Source organism: Callithrix jacchus, chromosome X (assembly GCF_049354715.1).
Source record: "Callithrix jacchus isolate 240 chromosome X, calJac240_pri, whole genome shotgun sequence".
NCBI lineage: Eukaryota > Metazoa > Chordata > Mammalia > Primates > Cebidae > Callithrix > Callithrix jacchus.
In genome coordinates this window covers 55,261,813-55,277,189 of record NC_133524.1, presented here as the reverse complement: position 1 = coordinate 55,277,189, position 15,377 = coordinate 55,261,813, and the positions used below count along the sequence as shown (strand labels likewise).

Below are 15,377 nucleotides of genomic sequence, written 5' to 3'. Positions count from 1 at the left end.
CCTTTTATTGCCTTTTTGCAGTTGTTAGAACTTCCAGTACTATGTCAAAAGAGTGGAGAAGGTAGAAATCCTTACATTAGTCCTGATGTTATGGGGAAAGCATTTAGTCTTTCACTTTTAATTATAATGTTGATGATAGTTTTTGTTTGCTTTGTAGAATTTTCTTATCAAGTTGAACTTAAATAAATTTACAAGAAAAAAGCAAAAACCCTTTTGAAAAGTGGGCAAAGGAAATGAACAGACACTTTTCAAAAGAAGACATATATAGAGCCAATAAGCATATGAAAAAAAGCTCAACATTACTGATCATTAGGGAAATGCAAATCAAAGCCACAATGAGATACCGTCTCACACCAGTCAGAATGGCTATCATAAAAAAGTCAAAAAATAGCAGATGCTGGCAAGATTGCAGAGGGAAGCGAATGTTTATGTACTGCTGGTGGGAATGTAAATTAGGTCAACCATGTAGAAAGCAGTGTAGTGATTCATCAAAGAGCTAAAAACAAAACTGCCATTCAACTTAGCAATCCATTACCGGGTACATACCCAAAGGAATATAAATCATTCTATTATAAAACACATGCACACATATGTTCATTGCCGCACTATTCACAATACCAAAGACGTGGAATCAACTTAAACATCCATCAATGATAGACTGGATAAAGAAAATGTGGTATGTGTACACCATGGAATACTATGCAGCCATAAAAAAGAACGAGATCATGTCCTTTGCAGGGACATACATGGATGAAGCTGGAAGCCATTATTTTAGCAACCTGAAACAGGAACAGAAAACCAAATATTGCATGTTCCCCCTTATAAATGGGAGCTAAATGATGAGAACACATGGACACAAAGGGGAACAACACACACTGAGACCTACCTGAGGGTGGAGGGAGGGAGAAGGGAGAGGATCAGGAAGAATAATTAATGGGTGATAGTTAATAGGTAATAGGTACACCTGGGTGACAAAATTACCTGTACAACAAACTCTTGTGACATTAATTTACCTCAGTAAGAAACTTGCACATGTACCCCTGAACTTAAAATAAAAAATAAAAACATAAAAACTTAAGCATAACCATTCAGAAACCAACTAACCTTTAACTATGGACTTTCTACTTTAACCAGTCAAATGTTTAGCTTTCTTCTGAGAACACTTCATAAAAGTTTTCCCTTGATCCCCCTCAGTGGAGCCCTGAACTACTTGTGTATTGTGCTGCTCAATTCATGAATTGCTGAATGCTCAAATCAACTCTTTAAAATGATTTAAAGAAAGGAGTTCCTATCAAGGTTAGGTGATTCATCTCTATTCCTAACTTGCCGAACATCTTTATCATTCATGGGTTTTATGAGGTGCTTTGTCAGTGTCTATTGATTTTTCTTCTTTAGTTTGTTGATACGGTAGAATACATTAATTGATTTTTTGAATGTTGTTCTAGTCTTGCATATCTGTACTAAATCCCACTTAATCATTCCATTTACAGGCATCTCTCAGTATCTGCAGAGGATTGGCTCTACGAACCCCTGCAGATACCAAAATCCGTGAATGCACAAGTCCCTTATATAAAATGGTGTAGTATTTGCATAAAATCTACACATATCCTCTCATATACTTTAAATCATCTGTAGATTATTTATGATACCTAATACAGTGTAAATGCTATGTAAATGGTTGTTATACTGTATTGCTTTTTATTTATTGGTTTTTTTTTAAGTATTTTCTATCTGTGGTTGGTTGAATCTGCAGATCTGGAACCCACAGATACAGAGGACTGACTGTAATTATTTTCATGTAATGTTGGATTCTGTCTAACAATATTTTGTTGAGGATTTTTGCATCTAAGTTTATGAGAGAGTAGACTATAGAGTTTTTGGGTTTTTGGTACTCCATTTGTATGGTTTTGCTATCGGGGTAATTCTGGCCTCATAAAATTCATTGGAAAAAATCCCTCCTCTTCTTATTTCCTTGAAAATAGTGTTTAAAATTTGCATTAATTCTTCTTTAAAAGTGTTACAGACTTTTGAAGTAAACCCATTTAGGTCTGGAGATTCCTATTTCTGGAGATTTTATGTTGAACTAAATTACTTTAATGTTTATAGGACTATTCGAGTATCTGTTTTATTTTTGACTGACTTGTGAGAGGCTGTGGTTTTCAAGGAATTGATCCATATATTCTAAATAGTTAAATTTACAAGTGTAAAGTTGGTTGTAGTATTCCAGTATTTACTAGCTTCCGGCATCCAGTGCTTTCCGCAGCAGGTAAGCAAATTTCAGATGCTTTCTTTCTCTCTGAAAGTGCCTGATTCTTCAGATTTCAAGGTAATAGTTTTCTCTATGGCCTCAGTTCTCTAATGGGTCCCAGAAAAGTTATAGATTTTCAGTGTGACCAAATTTTTCATCAAATTTTTCACATTGTAAAGATGAGAGCAAGAACTCCCAAGCTCTTGGAACTGAAACTAGAAAGTCCCTTATTTAGTTGTTTTATAAACCCACAAAATAGACGTTTTTACTGTTGTTTCTCAAGTCAGTGTTGGCTTAGTTTAACCCACATGTTTGCCATTTTACTTGCTCACCATTTGTTCTTGTCTCTTAGCCCTTTCTTCTGGTAGTATTTTTCTTTTGTCTGAGGTACATTCAATAGAACCCTTATTGAGGGAAATAAATTCTCTTAAGAGTTGTTTGCACAAAAATGTGTTTATGGGATCCTCATTCTTGAAGAGAGTTATTTCTGAGTATACAATTCTGGGATAAAAGTTGTTTTCTCATAGAACTTTAGTAATATTATTTTACTATCTCTGGTTTTCATTATTGCTCTTGAGAAGTTAACTGCGAATCTAATTGTTACTCTTGTTAGGTAAACTGTCTTTTATCTTTGATTGCTTTTAAGATCTCTTCGGCTTTAGTCTTCTGAAATTTTATTATGATTTTTCTAAATGTTGCTGGTTTTAATTTTTTTTTAAGTATGGCTTCCTTCCCTAACTTGAGGACTTGTATCTTTCATCAGCTCTTTTCTTTCTGGAACTCTAATTAAACCCATGGTAGACTTTATCATTCTAGCCATATGTTTTAATCTCTACTTTATATTTCCATATCTTCTTATTCCTATGGTACTTTCTATATAATTTCTTCAGATTTATTTTCCAGTTCACTAAATATCTCATCACCTCTGTTCAATTTGCTGTTTAACCCTCATACATTGAGTTTTAAATTTTAATGCTCTCATTTCTAATTTCTAGAAGCTATATTTGATTCTTTTAAAAATTCATGTGGTCTTTCTTTGATAGTCTCACATTTTGTTTATATACTTTTGATACCTCCTTCATTTCTTTAAACATACAACCAATGCTTATTTTACAGTATAAACCAGATAATTCCAATTATAGTGTTTGCAATTCTGATTCTTTGGTTTGTTTCTGTGGATTCTTATTCATACAGGTTCTGTGTGTGTGTGTGTGTGTGTGTGTGTGTGTGTGTGTGTGTGTTGGCTTGTTTTGTTTTTTTTTTCCTTCTACACAGGTAATATACATCCCAGCCCCAAACCCACATAAATGCAAGCTATTTACTCTTGTTTCCCTCCACAAAGCCAAGTCTGAGACAGTCTCAGTTATGTGCTTCTTCTTCACCCACTGATTATGTCACCTTTGTTGGGTCCACACTCTAGGCAGGCTCTCAGATCCAACTTCCCAGTTTGAGCACGAAGAGTTTTGTTTACTATCCTCTATACATGCTATCTCTTAAAGCCCAAGTTTTAAGCTAGAAATGCATCAATCCTTTGACAATGGCCCAGAGAAGAAACATTTTTTTACTTTGCCACTCAATAAATCCATTTTATGCCACTCAATAAAAACATTTATGTGTGTTTGTATATATACATTTTAAGTTAAATCCAAAAATATGCTCTTTATAATCCACTGTCTTATTTTGTCAACTACTGTGTAATAAATTACCCCCAAAATGTAGTGACTTAAAATGCAAACATCTATTTTCTCTGTTTCTGTGGTTCAGAGATCAGTGCACAGCTCATCTGGGTTCTCTGGCTCAGGATGTCTAACAAGGCTACAATCAAGGTATTGGTTGGAGCCTCAGTCATCTCAAGGCTCTACTGGGTGGGGGTGAGTGGGTAGGGATCCACTTCCAACTTCCTCACAAGGCCAATATGATGAAACCCCTTCTCTACTAAAAATGCAAAAATTAGCCAAGTATAGTGGCACATGCCTGTAATCCCAGCTACTCTGGAGGCTGAGTCATGAGAAACACTTGAACTTGGGAAGCAGAGGTTGCAGTGAGCCATGATCATAGCACTGCACTCCGGCCTGGGTGACAGAACAAGACTATGTCTCAAAAAATAAAAAATACTGCAAGATCTGCACATGTGCCCCAGAACTTAAAGTAAAATTTAAAAAAAATAAATAAAATATAGATTCAGTGGGATTTTCTACACAGACACTCCTATTGTGGATGAACAGGGACAGATTTATTTCTTCCTTTACAATTTGTATGCCTTATATTTCCTTTCTTGCCTTGAAGTATTGACAAGAAGTTACAGTACTTTGTTGAATAGGAGTGATCAGAGTGGACATCTTTGCCTTTTTCTTGATATTAGACGGAAGGCATGTAGTCTATCAACATAAAGTACAATATTAGCTGTAAATTTTTTGTAAATATTTTTTATCTGGTTAAGTAAACTCCCTTCTATTCCTAGTTTGCTAAGAGTTTCATTTTGAATGGATATTGTATTTTGTAAAAAGTTTTTTTTTCATGTGCTAATACAATTTGGGGCATCTTAATCTATTTTGTGCTGTTAAAACAGAATACCATAGACTGGCTAATTTATAAAGAACAGAGATTTATTTTTTGCAGTTCTGAAGGCTGGGAAGTCCAAGATCCTGTGACCACATGTCTTGAGGGCCTTCTTGCTGCATCATCCCATGGTAGAAGGTGAAAGGGCAAGAGAGTGTACTTAGGTGCGTGCCTGTGCACACGAGTGATGGGGCCAAACTTATCCTTTTATCAGGAACTGTTTTCTGAGTTAACTAACCCATTCTATCAATAATGCCATTAATTCATTCATGAGGACAGAAGCCTCTATTCATGAAGGTAGAGCCCTCATGACCTAATCACCTCTTAAAGGTCCTACCTCTTAATGCTGTTGCATTGGAGATTAAGTTACAACACATGAACTTTGGAGGATGCATTCAAACCATACCATGGAGTTTTACATCTTTAGAATGGATTGCTTCGATTCATTTTCATATGTTGAACCAGACTTTTATTCCTGAGATAAACCATGCTTTCTTGTGGTATATGAATTATTTATTTTATATATGGCCAAATTTCACTTGTATTGTATAGGATTCTTATGTTTATGTTCATGAGGGATATTGATTTGTGCTTTTCTTTTTTGTATCATTTATTTTTCTGGTTTTTATATCGGGGTAATGCTGGCCTCACAAAATAAGGTGATATGTAATTTCCTGTCTTCTAGTTTCATGAAGAGATTGTGTAGAATTGATGCTATTTCTTCTTTAAATGTATGGTTAAATTTGCTAGTGAAACCATCTAGACCTGAGTATTTTGGGGGAAGAAATTTCAGTAATATTTATAGAAGGATTTAGATTATTTGTTACATTTTGGATAAGTTTTGGCAGTTTGTGCTTTTTGAGGAATTTGTTTCATCTATGTTGTCAAATTTATGTGTTTAGAATTGCTATTATATACTCTTGTCATTGTAATACCTATAAAATTTCTTTTGTTCCTGAGTTTTTATTTCAGCTATTATATTTTTAGTTCAAAATATCCATTTGATTCTAATTTATGTCTTGTTTCTTCACTGAGTGCTTCTGTTTTAAATATTTGTTCCAAGATTGCTTGTTATTGTTCATTCAAGCATTTTTTTTTCCTTATTTTTTTATTGCATTTTAGGTTTTGGGGTACATGTGCAGAGCATGCAATACAGTTGCATAGGTACACACATGGCAGTGTGTTCTGTTTGCTTTCACCCCTTCACCCACATTTGGCGTTTCTCCCCAGGCTATCCCTCCCCACCTCCCCCTCCCACTGACCCTCCCCTTTTCCCCCCAATAGACCCCAGTGTTTAGTACTCCCCTTTCTGTGTCCATGTGTTCTCATTTTTCATCACCCGCCTATGAGTGAGAATATGCGGTGTTTCATTTTCTGTTCTTGTGTCAGTTTTCTGAGAATGATGTTCTCCAGATTCATCCATGTCCCAACAAACGACATGAACTCATCATTTCTGCATTTTTATAATAGATAATTTAAGATAATATAATGTCTTATCTCATCATTCATGCCTGTTGTCTTTTTCCATGTGAATTGACATTTTTATGGTTATTTGCATACTGATTGATTGTAGTTTGTATCCTGGACATTGTGAGTGTTGTTTCGAGATTCTGTTTATATCCTTGTTTATATCCTATGGAGGTCTATATTTTTGTTTTAGCCTTTTGTGTATTTTGGTTCCAACATCAATTCAGTTTTCAAGCCTTTAGTAGTACTATTTAGGTCTGTCCTGTGTGTGTACCATCTAGTGGTCAGTCTGAGACTTTGAGGGAGGTCTACTTTCTAGTTGAGTTTCCAAATATTTGGTATGCTAATGAAGATCAAAGTAGTCACAAGTCAGCGGTAAGCCCAGGGGTTCTAATCAATTACACACTGTTGCTTTTTCAAAACTCTTCCCTCTCCTTTATCTTTTCAGTACTTTCCAGTTCCCTGGGCTCTCATTTTCTGTTTTCTCTTCAAAAACTACCCACTGTCATGGTTGCAGCATTTCCAGAAACAAGTAGCAGGAGGAGAGAGCAAGAACGAGGGAGAGAGAGAGAGAGAGAGAGAGAGAGAACAAGAACGAGAGAGACAGAGGAAAAGCTAGTATAAAGGTGTCATCCTGGGCCACTATTGCTTCTGAGCCACCTTTGCTTTTACTACGTCCACTGTGGGACCAAAGAAGCAGTAAATAAAAACCCAAGGGATTTCCCCGACAATCTCTGAATTTTAGTTCTCTTTACACTTCTTGAGCCAAAACTCCAAGACTTCTGCATCTCTGTCTACTAAACAGTGCTCATTTTGGATTACACACCGTGTTGAATTCAGGCTTCTAATACCGAATGGGAGAAAAGTAATGTTGAATTTGCAGTTGTTTAGTTGGCACTTCAAACTCTGGTGTCTTCTCTGACACCAGATTTACCTTTCCATTTTCATATAGGTGTCCATGTATTCTATCAGAGTTTTATATTTGAGTTAGTGAGAGATAAAAGGTCTGAGAATTGAACCCAACTATATATGTTTTGTAAACAGCATGTAGTTGGATCCTAATTTTAAATCTAATCTAACCACCTTGGTCTTTAATTGGAATATTTAGTCAATTCACATTTAAAGTGATTGTCAGTATAGTTAGAATAAATTCTACCATCTTTCTGTTTTCTTTTCATTATATTTGTTCTTGATGATTTCCATTTATTGTATTTGGCTTTTGTTTCCTTTTTCCCTCTTTTTTCTGCCTTTCATTATTTTATTTGATCATTTTGTATGATCCCATTTTGTCTCATGAATTTATTTATTATTTAGATACCTTTTTTTTTCTTTTTTATTTAGATACCTTTTAAGTAAACTTTTTTAGTGGTCTCCGTAAAGTTTGCAATGTACATTTTTATATAATTTGGTTTACCTTCAAATAACACTATACTGCTTCATGTGTGGTACAAGGCTGTCCCAAATTCTTTCCTTCCATTCTTTGTGTCATTGTTGTATTCCATTATTTTTTTGACAAATGCTATAAACATATAATACATTGCTACTATTATTGCTTTAAACAATCAGTTATTTAGAACAATTAAGAATATAATAAATAAAGTTATATTTTTCTTCATTTATTCATTTTGCAACACTCTTCCTTTAATTATATACATCCAGTTTTCTGACCTGTATCATATCCCTCTGTCTGAAGAATTTCCTTTAATGTTTTTTGTAAGGCAGTCTACTCATGTTGAGTTTCCTCAGTTTTTGTTTATCTGAAAAAGTATTTTGTCTTAATTTTTGAAGGATATTTTTGCAGAAGTTGGAATTCGGGATTGGCATTTTTTTCTTTCAACACTTTAAAGGTTTTGTTCCACTGTCTTTTTGCTTATGTGGTTTCTGACAAGAAGCTTCGTATAATTCTTCTCTTTGTTCCTGTGTAGGTAAGATGTTCCCCACCTACCACCTTCTTCCTGGCTGTCTTCAAGATTTTATTTTTGTCTTGATTTTCTGCAATTTGAATTTCATATGTCTGGATGTGGTATTTGGTTTGGTTTTTGTATTTACCCTGGTTGGTGTTCTCTGAGCTTCTTGAATCTGTGGTTTGGTGTCAGTCATTACATTGGAAAATTTTGGCCATTATGTCTTCAAATATTTCTTCTGCCTTATTCTTCCATCTCCTTCTTGTGTTCTAAATACATATATGTTATACTGTTTGATATTGTTCCATAGTTCCTGGATGTTTTGTGTGACCTGTCTTCAAGTTCACTGATTCCTCAGCTGTGCTGAGTCTCGACTGATGAGCACATCAAAGACAGTCTTCAGATCTGTTACTGTGTTTTTTTCTCTCCCATTTATGTATGATTCTTTCTTCTACTTTTCACACCCCTGCCAAAATTACCTATCTGATCTTGCACAACTTTTTCAATAGAGCCTTTCACATACTAATAATAGCTATTTTAAGTTTCCTAGCTGATAAAGATGAAAACAATAGACAAAAGGGACTCCAAAAGAGGGAACAGAGGGAGGGAGCAAGAGTTGAAAAACTACGTATTGGGTACTAGATTCACTATTTGGGTGATAGGTTCACTAGAAACCCAAACCCCACCATGACACAATACCTACACATATAACATGTAACATGTAACTACACATGTAACAAACATACACATATACCCCCTGAATCTATCAATCTAAAAAAAGAAAACAAAATAATCCAAATAAATAAACAAAATCCTTGTCTGATATTTCCAATATCTGTGTCATAACTGATTCTGATCCTAATGATTGTTTTTCTCTTTAGATATTTTTATTCCTTGCCTTGATTCTTCTTGTGCTGCACCCTGGAGATAATATATCTCTTACATCTCTTATAGATGTATTCCACTGTTATTTTTACTGATACTTTTTAGCCTGGTAGTGGGGGAATGGGGACCAGGGACATTCTATGCTATTCTGATTGAGTCTCAGTCTGAGACAGGCTTACCCTGAGTGTTGGAGGTGTGACCTTCACAAGTATTCCTGCCCCTCTTCCTATGTTCTAACCTAGGTGAGCCTAGCACATTTTCCTGCCCCTCCCAGGTTAGAACATGTTTTTTTCAATTTTCTCCCCCAGACATAGTGAGTTTTCACCAGTGCCCTCAGCTTCTGAAGACTAAGACTTTTTTCCCTTAGGTAAGATATATGGGCAGAGTTTCAGTGATGTTGGCCATTCTTCTCTGCCCGCTGCAGTGAGTTTCTTCCAGTACTTTCAAAGTATACTTTTTGTTTCTTTTTCCTGAATAGTAAGGCTTTTGCTTCATAGAGAATATAGGAAAAACAGTCTGTGCAGAATTTCAGCAATGGCTATTGTACTGTTCTCCCCAAGCCAGAACTACAGGATATCTTTCTCAGGATTCTTCTCAGTCTTTCTTGTCAGCACCTGGGGGAGTTCCTGGAGGAAAACTCTGCAAAGGGGTACAAAACTGCTTATGCAGCCCCTACAGGCTTCACATCATTCTCACGAGCCCATAACCAGCCTTTAGCAATTCATTAATAATTTCTGGCTGAATCTTCTTATGAGTTTGTATGTTGTTCTGTGGTATCTGCACCAGATAAACAAATGCCTGGTCCTGTGGCTCCCTCCCTTGAAGGTGCTTGTTTCTACAGGTTTGGGGTACTGCAGCCTCAGTTTTCTAGTTTTCTGATAAGTCCAAGAGAAGTTCTTAATTTTCACTTTCCCAACTTTTTTTCTTACTGTAATGGTGGGAGAGATATTCTTTACAACTCTACATTTCTGACCTAATACCAGAAGAGCATATGAGTCTGAGGATAAGCTTTTGAGGGTCTGTTTGTCTTTCAGCATCCATACCGCAGTTTACCAATTCCCCCACAATGGTGATCATGGTGGGTTTACCAGCTCGAGGCAAGACCTATATCTCCACGAAGCTCACACGCTATCTCAACTGGATAGGAACACCAACTAAAGGTATGTCTCTGAAAGCCTTTGTTCAACAACCCTATAAAAGCCACTGACTGAAAACCTTCCTTAGGTAGAAGGCCAAAGTCCTCAATACCAGAAATGCCCCATCATTATTATTACCAACATCAGGATTACTGCTATCACTGTGACTGCATTCTTATACGTTTTATAACTTCTGGAGCACATACTTTGTGCCCAACACCATGCTAGGTGCTAGGCATAGGAAAACTAGTATTCAGATTAAATGTCTTCTCTCAGGATGTTCCAAGACCTCAAAACAATCCTGTGAGTAACGTACTATTTTTATTGCCATTGCTGTTCCTGCCATACCAATATTACAACTTTTATTAGCATTACCACTTCTTTACCATTTCATAGTTGAGGAAATTAAGACCCAAGAGGTGAAGTGCCTTGTCTAAAGGCATATGGCCAGTAAGTAGGAGAACCAGGATATGAGCCCAGGTCTATTTGATTCTAAGCCTGGTACTCACTGTGCCAAGTCTAATGTACGGTTCTACTGATTGGAAGAGAAAAGAATCCCACATTAGCCCTATGGTCTCCTTTTCTCCATTCTTTTTCTCTCCTTTTTCTTGTAAATCTCAACATTCTGTCTCCCTGCCCTGCTTCCCTCTATCTCTCCCCATCTACCTTCCTTTCCCCAATTTTTGTTTCCTTTTCCCATTTTTTCTTTCCATTCATCTCTGTTCTCTTTATCTAATTCACTGGTGAGGAGTTTCCCAATGGTTTTTCATGTGTCCAAACTCCTGCTAGGCAATGGGGATACCAAAATGGATGAGACTCACACCCTGTCCTTGAGGAGTTCTGAGTCTAGCTGGGATATATAAGAATACTTCACATTATCTGGGAATTCTAGAGCAGGATCAGGGTGCTGCATGAAATCACATAGGGATTTGCTGACTGGAAAGCAAGAAAAGCTTCCTACATAGGATATGTTGGAGCTGAGTCTTGTGGGAGGAATGCGACATTGGCAGAAGGGAAGGAGAGAAGGAGCAGCTCTCATGGAGGACTGTAAGCTCTAAGGAAAATCTGCTGAGTGTAGAGGCACATGGGATACTGGCAGATGAGTTTCTGCCCTGATTCCCCTGCTTTCTTTCTTCTTCACTCCACTCAATTCTCTCAAAGGCCTCCAGAGTCATATTTCAAAGCACAAAGTTTTGTGCCTGTGGCCTCCAAAGGTCCCCTTAGCCTGCAGGTTTAAATCCAAGCTCCTTAGCCTGTTGTTCAAGACCCTCACAATTGGCTCCTTCCAGCGTCTCAGGCCTCAGCTATAGTGGATGACTCACCATGTTCCAAACATGCTCTGCCAATGCCATACTCCTGTTCAAGCTGTTCCTCTACCTGGGATGCCTTTGTTCCTGATTGCCACTGCGCATACCTGCCTGTAAAAGGCACCTACCCTAAAAAGCCTGATTCAAATGGTGAAATCTTCTCAGATCATTCCAAAAACAATTAGTTTTTCTTTCCCTCTCACTCTGTTGCATGGCTTCATATTGTCTTTGTCAGAGCATTTAATGAACTCTGTGGGAGCTCTCTGTTTACTGGTTTACTCGCTGTCTTACCTGTTGGACTGTGAGTGCCTTAGGGTCCCCATAATGAAGATCGAGCTAATCTCCGAGACCCAGAGCTATACCCTGCTTCACAGAGTAGGAATGAAAAAGTATTTGTTAAATGAATGAATGAAATGTTAATTATTTGGCTGCTTATCCTCTTTCTCCTCCTTTCCTTCCCTCCTCTCTAGTTTTTCATCATTGTAAGTGGGAAAGTATGGCCTAGAGATTTAGATTTAGAATCTCCCTCCTAATATAGAAAAATAAAATAACTTTAGACTAGAAATCAGGAGGTCCAGTCTATTCTGTCACCAGCTCACTCAGTGTTTGACCCTTGGTGATTCATTTTACTTCCTAGATCTCTGTTTCTTCATCTTTCCACTGGAGTAGGGCATTTTAAGGATTGGCGTTTGTGACAAAGTAGAATAATGGAAAGACCATTGGCTATGGGGCCAAATGGACCTGGGTTTGAATCTGAGATCTCTACATACAGGAAATAACTTTCACAGTTTCCTCATTTATAAAATGGTAATAGTGATCTCTACTTTGCAGGGCTGTTGTGAGAAATAAATAAACTGGTAGCCATAATTGTAGTTTTTAAAGCACATTTTATAGCTACAAATTATACCTTCTTCTACCTCTGAGGTCCCTCCCAGCAGGGACATTTTTTGGCCACAGGCATCTTCCCAACCTCTTCACTGGCACTCCCTGCTTTCAGTGTTTAATTTAGGCCAGTATCGACGAGAGGCAGTGAGCTACAAGAACTATGAATTCTTTCTTCCAGACAACATGGAGGCCCTGCAAATCAGGAAGTAAGTACTCGATATTTTAGGAACCTGTGCTATCTCATGGTGAAAGGCCCTTATTAAGATATTGGGGGAGTAGGGCAGAAAAATCTGGACCAGAAAGGGAGGCCTTTTAGACTCTCAAACAGTAGTTGGAACAGCCCTTCCATTATCCTGCCCAAAGCCTGTTTCTTGTCATAACCATCCACATATCAAGAACCTTTAATGGTCTTCTACTTCTGACAGGAGAGAGTAGAAACTTCTCAGCTTAGCATTTGAGAGAAGAATCTCAATAGCTTGGCCCACTCTAGTTTCTCCATTCTTATTGGTTCAACCTCAAGGTCTGTCTACCCTACAAGACTCTGAATACTTACAGAACAGATTCTAGGCCTCATGCCCTCATTATAGAACCCAACAGTGAGTAATCATTACGAACACTTTTGCTGAAAGCATAAATCCATTGCCACTGTCATGCCTGTGTGTTACCTCTGCCAGGAATGCCTTTTACTTCACAGACCATATGCTCTACCTGGGTTCATAAAACAGTTCAGCTTGAGTTCCATTAGCTCAAGGATTGGAGCCCTTAATATGGCTTCTGTCACTGCTCAGCTTTTCCGGATTGTGTCACTTTATACCTGCCCCTAAGCTGTGTAAACTGTGCACACAGAGCCACTTTCAACTCTTTGACCCCTCTGTATTTAGTATGGTGCCTAAAGAATAGGGCACCCTGTGCAGATGTAGTCGAGGACATGAGTGATGGTACAGAAGATACTGCAGACAAAGAGAGAGATATCCATCCTGGGGGATAAGGGTTGTCTCTTTTTCTTTCCTGGTCTATTTCAGGCAGTGCGCCCTGGCAGCCCTGAAGGATGTTCACAACTATCTCAGCCATGAGGAAGGTCATGTTGCGGTAAAGAAATTTTTACTTTTCCCTTGGGTATCTGCTAGGAAGGGGATTAGCTAACATGTCCCGAACCTTTACTGTTGTTCTGAGTACTTTGTATATATTAATAATTTAATTTCATGCTCCCCCCTTGAGATAGGTATTGTCATTATACCCTATTTCAGAGCCCAGAAGGATGGCTCACAGAGGCATTAAATAATTTCCCCAAATGGTACAACATATACCTGGCAGGGCCAGAAATGGAATCCACGTTGTGTAGCTTCAGAATCCCCACTGTTACCACTGTTTACTACCAGTCCACCCCCAATAAGTCAGCAGGACTACATTAAGAGTTTAAGACTGAAGTACTAACAGTTTTGAGTTCTAGAGATTTACCTAAATATCTACTCAATTTAAAATCATAGACCTTTGGGTTAGGATTTGCAAATTCTAAAAGGGAAGGAGATTCTCAAATACGCAAATGGTCCAATCTCAGGTGCTGAGGACAGGGAATTGCTTACTGTTGTTGTGGACTTCTAAAGTGATATGGAAGGAAGAAGCTACAGCTAGGAATTGAGAGAAGCAGTTCTAGCTCTGCTCTGTCAGCTCCTCACAGTGACTTTGGTCAAGGCAAGTTCTTCTAGGCCTCAGTTACCTCACCTATAAAATGACCCTAATGAAAACCCACAATTTCCTCTTGCCTTATTACACTCACAAGGTAGCATATATTTCTGTACAGACAGTAAGGGCCCAATGTGTGCTTGTGAAATTGTCATAAGCCAATTCTGACTCCTTCTATCCTTCAAAACTTTGTTCAAGTTCTACCTCCATATGGAAGCCCTCCACTTAGCACAGGGATGGGCAAAGAGTAGATATTCTACTAGCACTAGATTCAGAGTAAGCCAGTCTCATTACCTGCCTCTAGGTTTTTGATGCCACCAACACTACCAGAGAACGAAGGTCACTGATCCTGCAGTTTGCGAAAGAACATGGTTACAAGGTATGGTAACACTCCAACTCTTATCTAGAGTTTGTTTCTCCAGCACAAACCCCTAAGAAAGGCAAACTAGGGGACTCAGAGCAGCCAAATCAGCTACCATAAACTCAGCATTTTAATTTGGTTTTCTAACTTTCCAGGATATAGCCAGAAGCAGCCAATAGAACGAGAAAAGAGGGATGCCACATTAGGCAATAGAAGATGACTATAGACAGGCTGGCTATGGGGAAGGAGTAGAGAGAGTCACTACAGAAAGCTTATATAAGACCTAAGCCTAGTAAAGATATAAAACAATCTGGGGCCATTCAGTTTAGAGCCCATATGCCTCATGAAACTCAAAAGCCTCAAGACACCACTGTATGAGAGCATTATATTGTCAGAGATGCCCCTGGAGATGACTTAGAGCTACTGAAAAGGAGTAAAGCTATGTTCAGCTCCTACCAAACATAATTTCCTGCTGGAAATCTCTTTTCTGTTTCTTTTATAGGTCTTTTTCATTGAGTCCATTTGTAATGACCCTGGCGTAATTGCAGAAAACATCAGGGTAAGGAGCACCAGTTACCTTTCCACTTTGCTCTGCCCTAGTCTTAGATCATGCCTAAGGCACCTCTGTGAGATTAAAGAAAGAATTCCTCCCTGATCTTCTCCTCCTAGTTTGCATAGGAAGCATTCCCTAACCATCCTGGCTTACAATGACTCTATTAATTTTAATGAAGCCAACATATATAGTGTCCTATGTATGCTCCAGGTACCAAGCTTGACTGTCATTAATTTTTCACAACAAACCTGTATGTTAGAGGTTATTTCCATGTTAGAGAGAGGAAACTGAGGTTAGAAAGGTCCAAAAAGAGAAATGAATTGTCAAAAATTCATACAGACAGAAAGGGATGAAAATGGGACTGGACCTCAGGCTTGGCTGCCTGCCTC

At 37.9% G+C, this 15,377-nt stretch overlaps 1 protein-coding gene across 29 annotated transcripts in view; it reads left to right on the top strand.

The window, feature by feature from the left end:
* PFKFB1 (6-phosphofructo-2-kinase/fructose-2,6-biphosphatase 1) overlaps positions 1-15,377 on the top strand; it is a 68,105-nt gene that overhangs the window by 21,557 nt on the left and 31,171 nt on the right. For 16 of the 29 annotated variants that reach the window (XM_078364049.1, XM_078364036.1, XM_078364041.1 and 13 more), the window contains 5 exons: positions 10,098-10,223; positions 12,504-12,597; positions 13,414-13,480; positions 14,379-14,453; positions 14,938-14,994. In XM_078364049.1, the coding sequence (XP_078220175.1) occupies positions 10,098-10,223; positions 12,504-12,597; positions 13,414-13,480; positions 14,379-14,453; positions 14,938-14,994 (419 nt within the window). Of the gene's footprint in view, positions 1-10,097; positions 10,224-12,441; positions 12,598-13,413; positions 13,481-14,378; positions 14,454-14,937; positions 14,995-15,377 lie in introns of all 29 variants that reach the window. The other 13 variants (XM_078364046.1, XM_078364039.1, XM_078364044.1 and 10 more) reach the window with 3 other exon arrangements.